Source organism: Salmo salar, chromosome ssa03, assembly GCF_905237065.1.
Source record: "Salmo salar chromosome ssa03, Ssal_v3.1, whole genome shotgun sequence".
Taxonomy (NCBI): Eukaryota; Metazoa; Chordata; class Actinopteri; order Salmoniformes; family Salmonidae; genus Salmo; species Salmo salar.
This window is the reverse complement of record NC_059444.1, coordinates 88,636,724-88,654,834: the sequence shown is the minus strand read 5'-3', so window position 1 is coordinate 88,654,834 and position 18,111 is coordinate 88,636,724. Positions and strand designations below refer to the sequence as shown.

At 46.5% G+C, this 18,111-nt stretch overlaps 1 protein-coding gene across 2 annotated transcripts; it reads left to right on the top strand.

Annotated features, from left to right (window-relative positions):
• Positions 1-11,865: 11,865 nt before the first annotated feature.
• Positions 11,866-17,527, top strand: LOC106601935 (BTB/POZ domain-containing protein 17-like). Of its 2 annotated transcripts, none has more exons than XM_014194374.2 (3): positions 11,866-12,153; positions 14,844-15,129; positions 15,269-17,527. In XM_014194374.2, exons 1-3 carry the CDS (start codon positions 12,060-12,062, stop codon positions 16,335-16,337), a joined length of 1,449 nt encoding a protein of 482 aa, XP_014049849.1. In that variant the 5' UTR covers positions 11,866-12,059; the 3' UTR covers positions 16,338-17,527. The 2 variants fall into 2 exon arrangements, with proteins under 2 accessions (XP_014049849.1, XP_014049848.1); XM_014194373.2 differs by having other exon boundaries at positions 11,902-12,153; positions 14,799-15,129.
• Positions 17,528-18,111: the final 584 nt, after the last annotated feature.

Genomic DNA, 18,111 nt, shown 5'->3' with positions numbered 1-18,111 from the left:
TTGATTTGGAGCGTTTTCAACCTTTTTCTGGTCTCTGTGTGTTTAAGTTGTATCAGTAGGTTCGTATTCTGTGGAAAAGTTCCATCTTTATTAACAGACATGCTGGAATGAGACATACTCCTGCACCCTGTAGTATTGTTGCTTAATGATGATTCCAAATTGGCCTGGTGGACAAACAACATCAAATCATTGTTGGCTGGCCCAGCTGTGAATTCCTCCACATGAGCTTTGTGTGCTACACTGAGTCAGACAGTTTCAGGACATTATGATGTTAGAGTTGTCCACCGCTAGGATGAACAAGGCCAAGGCCTCCACACTGCTGACATGGACAGATGGAAGTTCTAAGACATCAGAACTCATTGCCCTGAGGTCCACCGAGGTCCACCGAGCTCCACCGAGGTCTACTGAGGGCCACTGAGGGCTACTGAGGTCCACTGAGGTCTACTTAGGTCTACTGAGGGCCACTGAGGGCCACTGAGGTCTACTGAGGACCACTGAGGTCTATGAGGGCCACTGAGGTCCACTGTCCTAATATCTTGTTTCTAACTTTTCTGTGATCACTGTTTCAGTTGTTTGGCATGTGTTACTATTTTATGTGTATTTAGGCATTATTTATTGATCAATTCTTGCCCTTTTGATTTCCATTTTCATATTTGTTTTAAAACTATGCTGTTTTCATTTAACCTATGGCATGATATGCAAACTGGGACCTTCAGGGGAGGAGGTTAGTGGGTGGTGGATGGAGGGTTCTTTTAGGGTTTTATGTTGTTGTGTCTGAAAATGTTCTAAAACTAAATGTATCACAAAAAAGTTGTATTAGTGACTCCTGAGGACTCACAGACAGTATGACCTTTAACACAGGTGTGACCTTTAACACAGGTGATTTGCATCACATAGCATTGATAGTAAAACACACATGCCTTATTTTGGGGGTTCTGGTCCAAAAAGCTAATAGTAATGAAGTAGATGCTCCAACACATTAGTTCCAGGAAGAACCTTTTCACCAAAGGTTTCCTAAAGGGATCTTTGAGGGTTCTTTGTTGGGCAAAAGGGTTCTACCTGGAATAAAAAGTAGTCATGGAAACTGGACAGCCAGAGAACCCTTCATGAACCCTTTCAGAGAAAAAAATGTTTCGATCCCTGAAAGGATGTTGGTCAGGTACATGTCCTACTTCATTAGTGTTTTGCATCACAACAATAGAGACAGAATGGGAACATTATGAGACTGAAAATAGAAACGGAATGGGAACATTATGACACTGAAAATAGAAACAGAATGGGAACATTATGACACTGAAAATAGAAACAGAATGGGAACATTATGACACTGAAAATAGAAACAGAATGGGAACATTATGACACTGAAAATAGAAACAGAATGGGAACATTATGACACTGAAAATAGAAACAGAATGGGAACATTATGACACTGAAAATAGAAACAGAATGGGAACATTATGACACTGAAAATAGAAACAGAATGGGAACATTATGACACTGAAAATAGAAACAGAATGGGAACATTATGACACTGAAAATAGAAACAGAATGGGAACATTATGACACTGAAAAGGAAAGAACATGAGCTGTATGTTTCATTGATATCACACAATGTGCTTTTCAGATCAGTGGATCCCGTCCATTTTAATGTTGGCCAGTGGACAGACTGTTTGATCTTCTCTCTCTTATTACTCCTTGTAAGAGAAAATAAAAGATTATGCAGATCTTTTTAAAGTGCACCAAATGTGTAATTTGCTTGTCTTCTAAAAGAACACCATAGTATCTTAGATCACTGAATGCAGCGCCTGTATTTTAGATCACTGAATGCAGCGCCTGTATTTTAGATCACTGAATGCAGCGCCTGTATTTTAGATCACAGAGGAACATGCAGGTCGTGCTTTCAGTTAAGTACAGTATTGAGTATTTAGATTGGCGTGACATTTTGGAGGTCTCCAAGGGAGCCAATCAACTGGTTGATAGCCTGTGGTCCCAACACCCAGCGTGAGGTCACTCAGGACACATTTCTGGTGTTGGCACTGCCATTTACCACTCGTTAAACTAAGGTGTTTAACACAGCTGCGATTGGGACAGGCAAGGCCCCCCGTGGTCTCATTGATCCTACCATTCAGTCCTCCCCAGGGGTGCTTTTAGAGATTTGGCAGGGTGTCAATTGGATTCTGAACCCTGTGACCACTGTCCTGTCAGTACAGTCTTCTTAGAACTGGTCTTGGTGAAGAGATTACCTTGGTAAGGCTCTGAAAGTCACCCAGTGTTCTAATTCTAAGTTGCAACCAAGATAATGATTTGTTGCATTTCGGCTCACAGTGAACCTACACTGAACAGTTTTACAGTTCAGGATTGATCTACTCACCGCCAGAGGATTAGAAGACGAACAACAGACAAAGAACAGAGTAGATATTGGTCATCCTTGGCGCATGCCCCTTAAAAGTGGAAATCAATGTGAACTTAGTTTGTAAGCACTGATGCCTTGGGTGCACATGTGGCCGGTGGCACCTTAATTGGGTAGGACAGCTCATAGTAATAGCTGGAAAGGAAAAATGGAATAGTATCAAACACAACAAACACATGGTTTCCATGAGTTTGATACCATTCCATTCACTCCATTCCAGACATTATTATTAGCTGTCCTCACCTCAATAGCCTCCTGTGCTTGGGTGACGAGTCCAAAAGATGATTCAAGGAAATTAACTTCTCAGAAGCCACATTTCCACGTACAGAGAATAAATAGTCCCATTCTCTCTCATCTGAATCTAAGGATGCTCAGGAACGTCCCAATATGCAGGGGAGTGTTGGACATTGGTTAATAAACCCTGTCTAATCCAATATTATGTATTTCAAAGCAAATGTCTTTCATAACAGAGAAGCAAGACTTTTTGCTAGTATTTGAATGTTTTGATTCAAAAGCAAAATTGGTCTAAAAGAGCAACAATTAGACACGTCTTTACAATGATTTAACAAAAGTTTGAACGCTGCTTCTGTCAGACTTTGACACACTGGTCGAGAGAGTGCTTAAACATTTCCAGAAGAAAAGATGGCAGTTTGTCAGAAAATGTATTGGGTACCCTCAGGCGATTCGGAATTATTAAGGAGAGACAAGAGACAACACGTTTAGATCAGGTAGTGAAATATTCCTATTGAATCTCGCTGTGCCTGAAAAAGCAGCCTGAATTAAACCTATTGGATGGGATCGGTCAGTGTCTGTAATTGACTGTACGTAGAGTGATGGCTTTGAATCATGTATCATCATCTCAAATACAGCCTCTCTATGTTTCTTCCTTGTCATTCCATGGCTACAATAGTTGGTTACAGCCTGTCAAGTAAGAGGGTCAGGCAACATTTTAGGTTTTTAAATCACATTTAAAACCCCACCTTTTTAGCATGGCTTTTAGTCAGTAATTGTTTTAGACATCCTCAGTGTTTTGTAATTTTATTAATGTCACGACTTATCCCGAAGTCGATGCTTCTACTTGTTCGGGCGGTGTTCGGCGGTCGACGACATCGGCCTCCTAGCCATCGCCGATCCATTTTTCATTTTGCATTTGTTTTGTCTCGTTTTCTCACACACCTGGTTCTCATTGTCCCTCGTTATGTGTTGTGTATTTAACCCTCATGTTTTTGTTTGTCACTTTTCCTGAGTTTTCCCCGCATTCCCAGCATAAGGCACTCGTCGATTCAGGCGCGGCTGGGAATTTTACTGACAGATCATTTGCACATAGTTTAGAGATCCCCATCGTTCCCATGGATGTATCTTTCCTCGTTCACGCCTTAGATAGTCGACCATTAGGGTCAGGGTTGATTAAGGAGGTCACCGCTCCTTTGGGCATGGTGACGCAGGGGTTCACACGGAGAGAATTAATCTCTTCATTATTGATTCTCCTGCGTTTCCCATGGTGCTGGGCCTACCCTGGTTAGTCTGTCACAACCCCACTGTTTCTTGGCCACAGAGGGCTCTCACGGGTTGTTCGCGAGAATGCTCAGGTAAGTGTTTAGGGGTTTCCGTTGGTGCTACTATGGTGGAGAGTCCAGACCAGGTTTCCACCGTGCACATTCCCCCTGAATATGCCGATTTCGCTCTCGCCTTCTGTAAAAAGAAGGCGACTCAATTACCACCTCATCGACGGGACGATTGTGCGATAGATCTCCTGGTAGGTGCTGCACTTCCCAGGAGTCACGTGTATCCCCTCTCACAGGCGGAGATGGAGGCTATGGAAACATGTGTCTCTGAATCCCTGCGTCAGGGATACATTCGGTCCTCCACTTCACCCGCCTCCTCGAGTTTCTTTTTTGTGAAGAAGGATGGAGGTTTATGCCTGTGCATTGACTATAGAGGTTTCAATCAAATCACAGTGAGGTACAGTTACCCGCTACCTCTTATCGCCACGGCGATTGAGTCAATGCATGGGGCGCGCTTCTTCACGAAACTGGATCTCAGGAGTGCGTATAACCTGGTGGGTATCCGGGAGGGAGACGAGTGGAAGACAGCGTTTACTACCACCACAGGGCATTATGAGTACCTCGTCATGCCGTACGGGTTGATGAATGCTCCATCAGTCTTCCAATACTTTGTAGATTCGATTTTCAGGGACCTGCACAGGCAGGGTGTAGTGGTGTATATCAATGACATTCTGATATACTCCGCTACACGCACCGAGCATGTGTCCTTGGTGCGCAGGGTACTTGGACGACTGTTGGAGCATGACCTGTACGTCAAGGCTGAGAAATGCCGGTTCTTTCAGCAGGCCGTCTCCTTCCTAGGGTATCACATTTCCACATCAGGGGTGGAGATGGAGATGGAGAGTGACCGCATTGCAGCCGTGCGTAATTGGCCGACTCCCACCACAGTAAAGGAGGTGCAGCGATTTTGAGGGTTTGGCAAATACTACCGGAGATTTATCCGGGGTTTTGGCCAGGTAGCTGCTCCCATTACCTCACTGCTGAAGGGGGGTCCTATACGGTTGCAGTGGTCGGCTGAGGCGGACAGGGCTTTTGGGAAGCTCTCTTTACTTCGGCTCCCGTGCTGGCTCATCCGGATCCCTCTTTGGCGTTCATAGTTGAGGTGGACTCGTCCGAGGCTGAGATAGGAGCTGTGCTCTCTCAGCGCTCGTGTTCGCCACCGACGCGCCCCTGTGCCTTCTTCTCGAGGAAGCTCAGCCTGGCGGAGCAAAACTATGACGTGGGGGACCGGGAGTTGTTGGCTGTTGTCAAGGCTTTGAAAGCGTGGAGACATTGGCTTGAGGGGGCTAAACACCCTTTTCTCATCTGGACTGACCACCGTAATCTGGAGTACATCCGGGCGGCGAGGAGACTGAACCCTCGCCAGGCAAGGTGGGCCATGTTTTTCACTCGTTTTGTTTTCACCCTTTCTTACAGACCAGGTTCACAGAACGTGAAGGCAGATGCACTGTCCCGGCTGTATGACACAGAGGAGCGGCCCATGGATCCCACTCCAGGCCTCCTGCCTGGTTGTGCTGGTGGTGTGGGAGCTGGACGCGGACATTGAGCGGGCATTGCGTACAGAGGCCGCTCCCCTCCAGTGTCCCGCTGGGCGTCTGTATGTTCCGTCTGCTGTCCGTGACCGGCTGATCTATTGGGCCCACATGTCACCCTCCTCTGGTCATCCAGGCATCGGTCGGACGGTGCGCTGTCTGAGCGGGAAGTACTGGTGGTCTACCTTGGCTAAGGACGTGAGGGTTTATGTTTCCTCCTGCTCGGTGTGTGCCCAGTGTAAGGCTCCTAGACACCTGCCAAGGGGTAAGTTACAACCTTTACCCGTTCCACAACGGCCATGGTCACACCTGTCGGTGGATTTCCTAACTGATCTTCCTCCTTCACAGGGTAACACTGCGATCCTGGTCGTTGTGGATTGTTTTTCTAAGTCCTGCCGTCTCCTCCCTCTGCCCGGTCTCCCTACAGCCCTACAGACTGCGGAGGTCTTGTTTACACACGTCTTCCGGCACTACGGGGTGCCTGAGGACATAGTGTCTGATCGAGGTCCCCAGTTCACCTCAAGGGTCTGGAGGGCGTTCATGGAACGTCTGGGGGTCTCGGTCAACCTTACCTCAGGTTTTCACCCCGAGAGTAATGGGCAGGGGGAGAGAGTAAACCAGGATGTGGGTAGGTTTCTGAGGTCCTATTGCCAGGACCGGCCGGGGGAGTGGGCAGCGTTCGTGCCCTGGGCCGAGATGGCCCAGAACTTGCTTCAACACTCATCCACTAACCACCCCCTTCCAGTGTGTATTGGGGTATCAGCCGGTTCTGGCTCCTTGGCATCAGAGTCAGACCGAAGCTCCTGCGGTGGACGACTGGTTCCGGCGCGCGGAGGAGACATGGGACGCTGCTCATGTCCACCTTCAGCATGCCGTGCTGCGCCAGAAAGTGGGCGCAGACCGTCACCGCAGTGAGGCCCCGGTGTTTGCACCGGGGGACCGGGTCTGGCTCTCAACCCAAAACCTGCCCCTCCGTGTGCCCTGCTGGAAGCTGAGTCTGCGGTTTGTGGGGCCATTTAAAGTCCTGAGGAGAGTGAACGAGGTATGTTACAGGTTACATCTTCCCCCCGATTACCACATTAACCCCTCGTTCCATGTGTCTCTCCTCAGGCCGGTGGTGGCTGGTCCACTCCAGGAGGCTGAGGTGCGGGAGGTTCCTCCGCCCCCTCTGGACATCGAGGGAGCCCTGGCATACTCTGTTCGTTCCATACTGGATTCGAGACATCGGGCGAGGGGCCTTCAGTACCTCGTGGACTGGGAGGGGTATGGTCCGGAGGAGAGATGCTGGGTTCCGGTGGAGGACGTGTTAGATCCTTCTCTGCTGCAAGGGTTCCACCGTCTCCATCCGGATCGCCCTGCGCCTCGTCCTCCGGGTCGTCCCCGAGGCCGGTGTCGACGCACTGCTGGAGCCACGCGTTGGGGGGGGGGGGGGTATTGTCACGACTTCTACCGGAGTCGATGCCTCTCCTTGTTCGGGCGGTGTTCGGCAGTTGACGTCACCGGCCTTCTTGCCATCATCGATTCATTTTCCATTTGTTTTGTCTCGTTTTCCCACACACCTGGTTCTCATTGTCCCTCGTTATGTGTTGTGTATTTAACCCTCTGTTTCCCCTATGTCTTTGTGTGGTATTGTTTTTCTGTGTTGATGTATGCGCACGTTAGTCTGGTTGCGCTGGGTTATGTATACCCGTTTTGTATTTCGTGTTCATTGTGCCGTGTGCTTTTGGTTCGTCTGAATAAAAGGCTCCGTGTGCTACCAAATACCTGCTCTCCTGCGCCTGACTCCCTTGTAGCCACTTACGCATACCTGACAATTAATTCTTCATACCTGTTTGCTTTAACTTTATTCATTTGATTGTTTTAATGTAAAGTGTGTTGCGAATTTGAATGCACTTTAAATAAAGTTTGATTTCATTTACGTAGGACCAGGGCAAGCTATCACTTCTTATCAAGGGGATGCGGTGTCCCCTGTCCTCCAGTAGCCATCCCAATTCCTTCCTTCCTGTCTCAGACCTCATTAGAGAGTACCTCAGCCCAGCTCTCCTCAGAACATGTCATGCTATTCATAGCACACAGGCTAGGTATGGATCTCCGAGGGCATCTGTAGGTAACTACATAGATGCATTCTTACTAGCAACCCAATTCCGTCTGAAACAACGTTTTATGCTATCCTTGGTGGACTATGTAGGATACCATAATGAACAAAACCCATATTCTTTCTACAGATGTATTTATCTGTGTCTTATGTGGTGGTTATTCAACAGAGACGATTTGACTCGACTGAAGGTAATCTCATTTAACACAGAACTAAAATCTTGCGTAATTTGTTCAGATGCTCGATAGACGTCTGTTAACGAGAGACTAGACTGAAGACTAATTAGTGCAGGTTAGGTTTTTTAGTCATGAATCTTGCTCTGGAGGCAGCTCTGCAGAGTGGTCACAAGCTGGCACAGCCACAAAGTCATCACATCTGATTTTAAACATAACCCTAACCTTAACCCTGACCACACTGCTGACCATAATGCCTGACCTTAAATTAAGACCAAAAAGCACATTTTGGTTTTCAATGTTTACAATATAGCCAATTCTGTCTTTGCAGCTGGTCCATCTAGCTGTAATCGCTCAGTTCTGCCTCAAGTACAAGACTCATCCCAATAAACATCAACCTGCTTAATTAGTCTGAGAGGGTCCTTCATTTGCTTTCATCTCAGTCGGCGGTCCAAGATACTTTGAGAACATCTCTTCATCTTTCCCTGAAGAAGAGATTATCAAAACCATTCGGGTATTGACTCCCCATTACCCCAGAGACAGGGAATCGATATTGAAACTGCACGGCAGAGAAAGGGTCAATTGAACACCTTGTTCATTGGTCAATTACTTCAACATTCCTTTGACCTTTTTAGGTCATCACCACATTCTCATGTGCCAATGTCACGGGCGGCTTCTCTCTGCCGGGACCATAATGCACCAGGCAGTAACCTTCACGCTCGTCAATAAGGCTGAGTAAGAGTTTTTAGGAGAGCATGTAGCTGGATGCCACTCACCAGAGTGGATAGTATGCGCGGTATTGATTTCATGGTTACCCGTAAGAGCAATTAGCATGTTCCCTGCCTGCAGCAGCAACCTGTGAACTCTTTGACCAGCTGTTCCTTTTGTCGCTGAGGATCACGCACATTCGTTTTGCACTCGGCAACAGAACACAGAACACAGTGGAACAGAACACAGAACACAGTGGAACAGAACACACAGACACACAGTCACTCTGCATGCACGGACTCAGGTACCGCTTGTTAGTGTGGTTTGTCTCTTCACCACATTTCAATCCTTTTCAACACAAAATAAGTCAACATTAAAGGGATAGTTCACCCAAATGACTAAATGACATATTGGTTTCCTTACCCTGTAAGCAGTCTATGGACAAGGTATGATGACAGCATCCATTTACATTTTTTAATTTTTTTTATTATTTGACGTTTTTATCAATGTCAATCAATAAGATATAGCAATCACATGATTACCGCAGCAACAAAACATGAGCAAGAATGGGGGGGGGGGGATTGATACAGCAGTTCAAGATACAACAATTGAGAGATAATATTACAAGGGGTACCTAACCGAGGTCTTTGATGGTGGAAGTGTCTTTTGACCAGCCCACTAGAATGTTTGTAGCAGTGCCATGCTTTGGTTTTATTTACTTGGCCACTGTTTCCAAATTATAACTTTGTTTTTCATTCGTGGCACAAATCCAATGCAAGTCAATAGTACTGGAATGTGTCACACTTCATGTCCAAACCATCTACACAATCAATGTTAGATATTTTAGGATGATTTGAACATGAAGCATTGTCCATACTGAATTCATATCAAGCCATTTGTCATAAAAGCAAGGCATGAACAAGAAGACAGGCGTGTACATCAGTGGAGGCTGCTGAGGGGAGGACGGCTCATAAAAATGGTTGGAATGGAGCGAATGGCATCAATCACATGGAAACCATGTGTTTAATGTATTTGTAACCATTCCACTAATTCCGCTCCTGCCATTACCAAGAGCCCGTCCTCCCCAATTAAGGTGCTACCAACCTCCTGTGGTGTACATTCATGTGAATGTATTTTATTTTTGAAGAGTACAAACAGATGAGTGAAATCGACGAAGTCTCAGATGTCCCTAGCTGGATATGTTCACTAACCCAATAAGAGAGCAGTGCACTGAAATTGTCACATTACAATTTGGAAAGTGATCATCGCTCTAATGCAAGGCTCTCCAACCCTGTTCCTGCATCATGTACGTTTTCAATCCAACCCCAGTTTTAACTAACCTGATTCAGCTTATCAACCAGCTAATTATTAGAATCAGGAGCGCTTGATTAGGTTTGGAGTGAAAACCTGCAGGACGGTAGCTCTCCAGGAACGGGGTTGGAGTTAAAACCTACAGGACGGTAGCTCTTCAGGAACAGGGTTGGAGTTAAAACCTACAGGACAGTAGCTCTTCAGGAACAGGGCTGGAGTGAAAACCTACAGGACAGTAGCTCTTCAGGAACAGGGCTGGAGTGAAAACCTACAGGACGGTAGCTCTCCAGGAACAGGGTTGGAGTTAAAACCTACAGGACGGGAGTTCTCCGGGAACAGGGTTGGAGTTAAAACCTACAGGATTGTCACGTCCTGACCAGTAAAGGGGTCTATTTGTTATTGTAGTTTGGTCAGGACATGGCAGAGGGTATTTGTTTTCATGGTTTTGTGTATGGGTTTAGATAGAGGGATATTTTGTGTAGAGTGTTTCTGGGGTTTATTGGTGTAGTGTCGATGTAGAGGGGGTAGTTGATTTAGGTGGTTCGGGGTGTTGGGTATGTTCTTGTGTTTGTTTTCTAAGGGGCTGTTCTAGTTTTGTATTTCTGTGTTGGCCTGGTATGACTCTCAGTCAGGAACAGCTGTACATCGCTGTTGCTGATTGAGAGTCATACTTAGGTCGCCTGTTTTCACCTGTTAGTTTGTGGGAGATTGTGCTGTGTATAGCTTTGTGCCTTACCAGCCTGTTATTCGTCGTTGTGTATACGTGTTTGTTTTGGGGTTTTTCCTTCTTTGTCCATAATAAAGAAGATGAGTGTACATATTCCCGCTGCGTTTTGGTCCTCTCCTTACGACTCGCGTGACAAGGATGGTAGCTTTCCAGGAACAGGGTTGGAGTTAAAACCTACAGGAGGGTACCTCTCCAGGAACAGGGTTGGAGTTAAAACCAACAGGAGGTTAGCTCTCCAGGAACAGGGTTTAGGTTGAGGTTAAAACCTACAGGAGGGTAGCTCTCCAGGAACAGGGTTGAAGTGAAAACCTACAGGACGGTACCTCTCCAGGAACAGGGTTGGAGTTAAAACCAACAGGAGGTTAGCTCTCCAGGAACAGGGTTGAGGTTGAGGTTAAAACCTACAGGAGGGTAGCTCTCCAGGAACAGGGTTGAGGTTGAGGTTAAAACCTACAGGAGGGTTTCTCTCCAGGAACAGGGTTGGAGTTAAACCCTACTGGACTGTAACTCTCCAGGAACAGGGTTGGAGTTAAAACCTACAGGACAGTAGCTCTTCAGGAACAGGGTTGGAGTTAAACCCTACAGGAGGGTACCTCTCCAGGAACAGGGTTGGAGTTAAACCCTACAGGACGGTAGCTCTCCAGGAACAGGGTTGGAGTTAAAACCTACAGGACGGTAGCTCTCCAGGAACAGGGTTGGAGTTAAAACCTACAGGACGGGAGCTCTCCAGGAACAGGGTTGGAGTTAAAACCTACAGGACGGGAGCTCTCCAGGAACAGGGTTGGAGTTAAAACCTACAGGAGGGTACCTCTCCAGGAACAGGATTGGAGAGCCCTGCTCTGATGGGTATGCACTAATCTTTCAATTACTGAGATTAGGCCGTTACTGAGAACTGTTGTCAATTTCCAGCAGACATGCTGTTATAGGATTTTGTATTAAAATTGATTGGTGTTGATATGGCATTATAGATATCACCTCAATAATTAACTCTGTGGTTAATTACTTAATCGTGCCATTGACACAGATTTCACATATTGGTCTCATTACTTCTAATTAACATAAATAAAACCCTCACATACAATACCCTAATTATATTATAACAGTGTACTTAATCATAAAATAGTTGATTCATATTGACTCCATAATATAGTGTTTAATCACCCTTTCTCATCCACCTACCCTCAAAAAATAAAGAGAGAGTCCCTGTTGGGCCACAGATCGATGCCATGTTAACATGGAAAAGGGAGAAATTCAGAATCAAAACCATCGTCATGGCAACGGCCCTGCCAGATTCCACCAATCAATGGAGTCCGCAAGGCGATGTGAGAGGCACCAGGCGGGGAAAAAAGGCCAGGCGTTCTACATAAAGAGTCCGGGACAGGGAGTCAGGGCGCCACAACGGAGCAACCCACCTCTTGCACACACTCACACACACACAAAGACATTAAGCACCAAGAGGAAGACGGAAAGAGTGAAACGAAGAAAAAGAAGGAAGAGAGAGAGAGAGAGAGAGAGAGAGGGGATATATATGACTAGATATGGCACACACCTATGAAGGAGGAATCCCTGCCCGGGTCTATCTGGGAACCCTGCTCATGGCTCTTTGCTTCCACCCCATCGCCGTTGGAGGAGGTAAGGTGACTGTGTCGACAGACTGCTCTGCATAGTGATCAACTGTTTAGCTTGTCTAATTTAGTCACTTTGCCACTTTCCTCTCTCACTATAGTGCATCAACAACATCAGTTTTATTTCCTATTCTATTTACATTTCTTATCCTAAAGAAGGATAGGAAAGAGATACAACTCTGTTTTAGAGGAATATCCCCCCCTCAGTGTTGGGGAAACGGTGGTGGGACACGTTGCATGTGGGTTGCTCTCTTTAAGCCCTGAGGCACTAGGTTGAGTAATGGAATAGCAGCACTGTCCCAACAGTTCCATTTCCTACATCCTATCTCTGTCTGTCTGTGGTGCTTTGCAGGGAGAGCCTGAGATGTTTGTTTTTGTGTGGCCTTTGTGAGTCAGAATCGATGAGGATGCTATTTTAGAGACTGAAGAAAATGCTCTTTCCTATATTGAAGGACTGGACCCGGGAAGCATCAATTGAATTCCACTTTATTTCAGGCTATAACGCCTTCATCTCACTGTGCTTGACTAGAGGAGAAAATTCTTAATCTTTTATTAATAGCATCATCCTCAGCTGTATCAATTTCCCTGAAGTTCTCACTTCAAACTATTGCAACGAATTCACCACAGCAGTTTAAAGGACACAAATGGAATGCTTGATTGCAGCACATTTAAACTAGGAAGTAATTAGCCGGAACAAATCAATCTGTCACAATTAAATGGCACGTCAACCGATCACAATTAATATGCTTGAAAAAGACAAATTGAACTTCTGAAGTCCAATTTTGTTTGAGCTGGGTGAATGACACAATTTACACAAATGCAATATGCAAATGTAAAAGTTATTTGTCAATGACCCACAAGCATCAGCTGCCGTCACGGAGATGTAGGCTATAGGCTAGTTGTGTCTAATGAACTGAACAAAGGTTGCTTTGAAGTGGAGGTGCATGATTAGCCGACAGTGGTGACATGAAGACTGGGGGGTAGGGGGGGGGGGGGCAGGAGTCTTTCTCCCTCTGTGTCTCATTAAACCTACAGTAACAGGAGGAAGCAGCTGGTGTCAATGGAGGCAGAGGAAGGAGGGCGTTAAAGAGAGTGAGCGTCAGCTTGTCGTGCTGAGACTTTCTTTCATGTGACTCTACAGTGTGCATGTGCCACTTGTGCTCATCCTCAATAAGACCCCGTAGTGAAGAAGGAGACATCTTGTGCTCAACCTCACAGGGACCCTGTAGTGTTAGTAATACATCTAAATAATAATAATTTTACCAGCAGTGTAGGTGTGTGCAGTAGTTAGCCATTTAACAGTCTTATGGCCAGGAGATTTAAACTGTTTAGGAGTCTGTTGGTCTGAGCCTTGATGCACCGGTACCACCTGCCGGATGGGAACATGGAGAACAGTCCATTTGGCAATTTTTCAGGGCTTTCTCAGACACCGCCTGGCATTTACGTCCTGAATGGCTGGGTGCTCACCCCCAGTGATGCACTGGGTCGTCCGTACCACCCTCTGTAGGGCCTTCCGGTTGAGGGGGTTGCAGTTGCCATACCAGACGGTGATACAACCAGTCAGGATGCTCTCGATGATGCAGCTGTAAAAGTTCCTAAGGATCTGAGGCGCCATGCCAAATCGTATCAGCCTCCTGAGGGAGAAGAGGCACGACTGTGCTGGTGTGAGAGGATCATGTTAAGTCCTCAGTGATGTAGACACCGAGCAATTTAATACAGTCTATTCATGTAATAATCTGCAAATATGGATTTAAAAACTTGAAAAAGTAGTTTAGTCAGGGGATAATTCTTTTTTCGACATGTCTGGTGTTTATAGCCTAGGCATAACGGTACTTAAAGACAAGTAGCCTATTGGTTTCATAGCCTACACTATTACCATCCATTATTATCCGTCTATGAACAATGTGTTTTACGCTCCAAGATGCTGACCCTAAACCCAAATCACGGGTAGGATTTCCCCATTAGCGACTGGGTCAGTCACTTCTGAACTGCAGACGAACTCAGCCATAAACTTGAAGAGTTGCTATCTCATCACTGCACTGTTAATTAAGCTTTGAAGGAGAGAGTGTAGAGTGTTAAGGCTGGTAGACAGCTTGTCATAATGAACGATTGGTTAGCGGTTGTAATTCATTGTGAGAGCCATGGTGGGTTTATAGAGAACGGCAGGACTTTTACATTTTAGAACGATGTGTTGAGTTGCTCGGTAGTGGTGTATGTTTTAGAAGGAGGTGTCGATTGGCTGGATAGGGGTGTTTATGTTTTAGGAAGATGTGTTTTCTTAGACACTTGGATGCGACTTGATGGATGTGCCAGTGTTGTCGGGTAGGACAGGATGTCGATCAGAGAGACTCAGGTGTTGATACATTGATCAAGGCGGGTCTCACAAGGACTGAGTATCTGTTGGTTGAGTCGGTGTTGATTGGCAGAAGGCTCAACTGTCAACTCAACATTCAGTGTCAAAGTGAGTGATGACTGGAGAAGAAGGGCTCTATCTCAATTTGTCTTTCCGCAATTCCTCACCTCCTTCACAACCGTATTGGAGGAGAAGGTCCAAGGGGAGGATGCCATAAAGAATAGAGAGAACGGTGAATAGAATGAGGTTGTGAGGAATCGAGGACAGATGAATTGAGAAAGAGGTGTTTTCACTTGCAGTTGACCCGGTGTTGAACGGGATCCCTTCATCTTCTCTTCCTGCAGCCGCGCTGAAGCAGGAGGTGGCGCTGGAGAATGGCGCCACAACGCTGAACCACTCCATGGCAATGGTGCAGCGCATGGAGGGTCTGCTGGCCCAAGGCAACGGCAGCGATGTGGCCCTCCGCGTGCAGACGGTAAACACGGATGAGGTGAAGGTGATCCAGGCGCACACGCTGGTGCTCTCGCTGCAGAGCGAGGTGTTTGAGGAGCTGCTGCTCAGCCACAACACCAGCACCTTGGTCCTGAGGGAGCCTGCCGACTGTGCTGCTGTCTTTGACAAGTTCATCAGGTGAGGGGACCTGGGGGGGGGGACAGAAATGGGCTAGTGGTGTTTCATGTTTTTTTTTTATAAAAAAAGTTACCTTTCAAGTTCAGTAATGACTGCCAATGTTTCTGCAGACCGATCTAGCCTTGTTTTATCTCTGCAGGTACCTCTACTGCGGTGACATCTCTGTGCGCCTGGACCAGGCAATCCCTCTGCACAAGCTGGCCAGCAAGTACCGTGTGTGGAGCCTCCAGCAGGGCCTAAGCCAGTACATGACGGGGCACCTGTCCAGCGACTCCCCGACCGGCCACGTGGTTGGCTGGTACCAGTACGCCATGCAGATCGGCGACGCCAACCTGAGGGACAGCTGCCTCCAGTACCTCTCCTGGAACCTGTCGTCGGTGTTGCAGAGCGGCGAGTGGGGCTCCATCAGCGACGACCTGCTGCTGTCCCTGATGCAGCGCTCCGACCTCATCCTGCAGAGCGAGCTGGAGCTCTACGAGGCCCTGGAAGCCTGGATCGGCCAGAACCAGCCGGCCGGCCTAACGGTGGAGAATGCCCTGAGGCAGGTGCGCTACGGCATGATCCCCCCGCAGCACCTGTTCCGTCTGCAGAAGCAGTCACCAGTCATGCTTAAATACTACGAGTCCATCCGCGACCTGCTCTTCCTGGCCTTCCAGTTCCACTCGACCTCGCCCGTCCAGCTGGCCAAATACTTTGACGTCAACTGCAGCATATTCACGCCACGCAACTACCTGTCACCGTCCTGGGGCTCTCCGTGGGTCATCAACAACCCCACGCGCGATGACCGCAGCTTCAGCTTCCAGACCCAGCTGGGCCCCAGCGGCAGCGACGCCAGCAAGCGGGTGACCTGGAACGCCCTGTTCTCCCCACGCTGGCTCCCGCTCAGCGTGCGCTCCGCCTATACAAACGAGATGCAGGCCACACGCACTGACGGCGGTCGTCCTCGCATCATCGTCACCCCAGCCACTTCCAGCCCCGACTTCGCCGGTGTGAGCTTCCAGAAGACGGTGATCGTGACGGCAAGGCAGGGGGGTAAAATGGTGGTTCGTCACGTCTACAACTTCCACCAGAGCACTGAGGAGGCCGGGGATTTCCTGGTGGAAGCCGACCTTCACCGCCGGGCGTCTGAATACCTCATCGACAGCTCCCTCTACCTGCACGTCGTGGTAAAGCCCCTTTACCACAGCCTCATCGTTGCCAGGAAATAGGCCAAGAGGTTGTTGTTGTTGCCTTAGTAACCAACGGTTCCCATTAGATGGTCAAGTTGCAGAGTAAAAATTGGCTATATCATAAAAAACTATGAAAACAAAACATTTGCTTTTTGGTCTTAATTTAATGTACACAGCATAAGGTTTGAGTGTGGTTGAGGTTATATTTCAAGAACAGAAATTGTAGAAATAGGCTGGGTTTATGACTTTGGAACTTGCCCAGACAGTGATGACCATAACCAACCGCCCTCCCTGCTGAGTCCCACCCCCCCCTAGCCCGCAGACAAAGTCACACATGCACACACTCATATCGCAACTCCTGTTTATTGGCCTGGTACTGGGCACCTCTGTTCTACATAAGGTAATGGTACTTTTTGCAGTAGTGGTTAAGTTTGTCTCCAAACTGTTTTAGCTCTGAAAAGAGGTGTCTGGACTGCATCTATTAAAGAAGTCAATGAAAGAGTTTCAGATAATAACAGTTCCTCCACATTGTTTCCCCCCCCAATCTTACACACATGGTAGGGGCAAACACAACTGCACTGTATTTGTTTGAGATATGATTATGTCAATACATGGATATTTCCTTGATTGCCCCTGATTAGAGGAAAGGCACATTCTTTATGACATATTTAACTGTATGATGTTATCTGCATAGCTACAGGATACTACTAGTAAATCAAAGTGTCAGTTATTGGTATTGTTTCCATTAGCTGAACCCTCACTTTGTTGGTGCTAACCAAACCTCACAGGATCAAGTGAAACTTATTTTGTCGCTTTGCACACTGCCAACACCATAGTACAGGCCATTTTAAAAGCATACATTCATACCATTAGTCACAATTACACACATAAGTTTACAGGCCTAAATATTATAGCCATGCTAATACTCAGTGTCCAGACAATTCCTATACCAGAGTTTCTCTAGAAGCCATTTTGCTGTTGCCCTACTCTTTTGCAATTGAGGAGCATTTCTATTGAATCTTTAAGCCAACCGGCAGTATTAGTGGTCTTAGAAGGATTCTGTTGTTGTGAGTAGTGCTTATATAATGAATTATGCACAGGCCTATGGACGACATTGTTGGTCTAAATTATACTTTCGGGTCTTTAGAATGTTACTGGTTCATGTAGCTACCATATCTCTCTCTATGTCCTCTTCCTATATCCTGAATAAAATGTTATTTTACCCCGTCTGTAATTGGTCTGTTTACTTGATTCACCCTAATATGCAGAACACAATGTGATACAGAGGACAATTGTGACTTAAGCCTAATTTATACCATACATATGCAACAAAGTAATGCAAACACAAAATGGCTACCCTGCAAACTGGCATCACATTTATAATCGTGGGGCTGCAGACATGTGTGTGTTTTTCCTACTCAACAATACAGCATTGCAATTTTTCATAGCTATTTGTAGCTCTTGTATTTCATAGTACTATAGGTATGGTATAAATTAAGCTTTAAACAAAAACAAACAAGGTAGGCCTATCAAAATTAATTTCACATGCCTTGTATGGGGATATCGCTCTGAAATCAAAATGCTTTGAAGCCATTGAAAACCACAAATTATACAATGACATTCTTAGAATTTATATATATATATATATATATATATATTTTCAATCATGATTGTTGTGACCATGGACTGGTCTTGGACATGTCCACGCTTGTTGGCAATGACAACAAAGACTACATATCCCACAACTATGTACAACACAGGGAGGAAAAACGTCATAACGCATTTGACGCTCGCGCTTTCAGATGTCAGATTG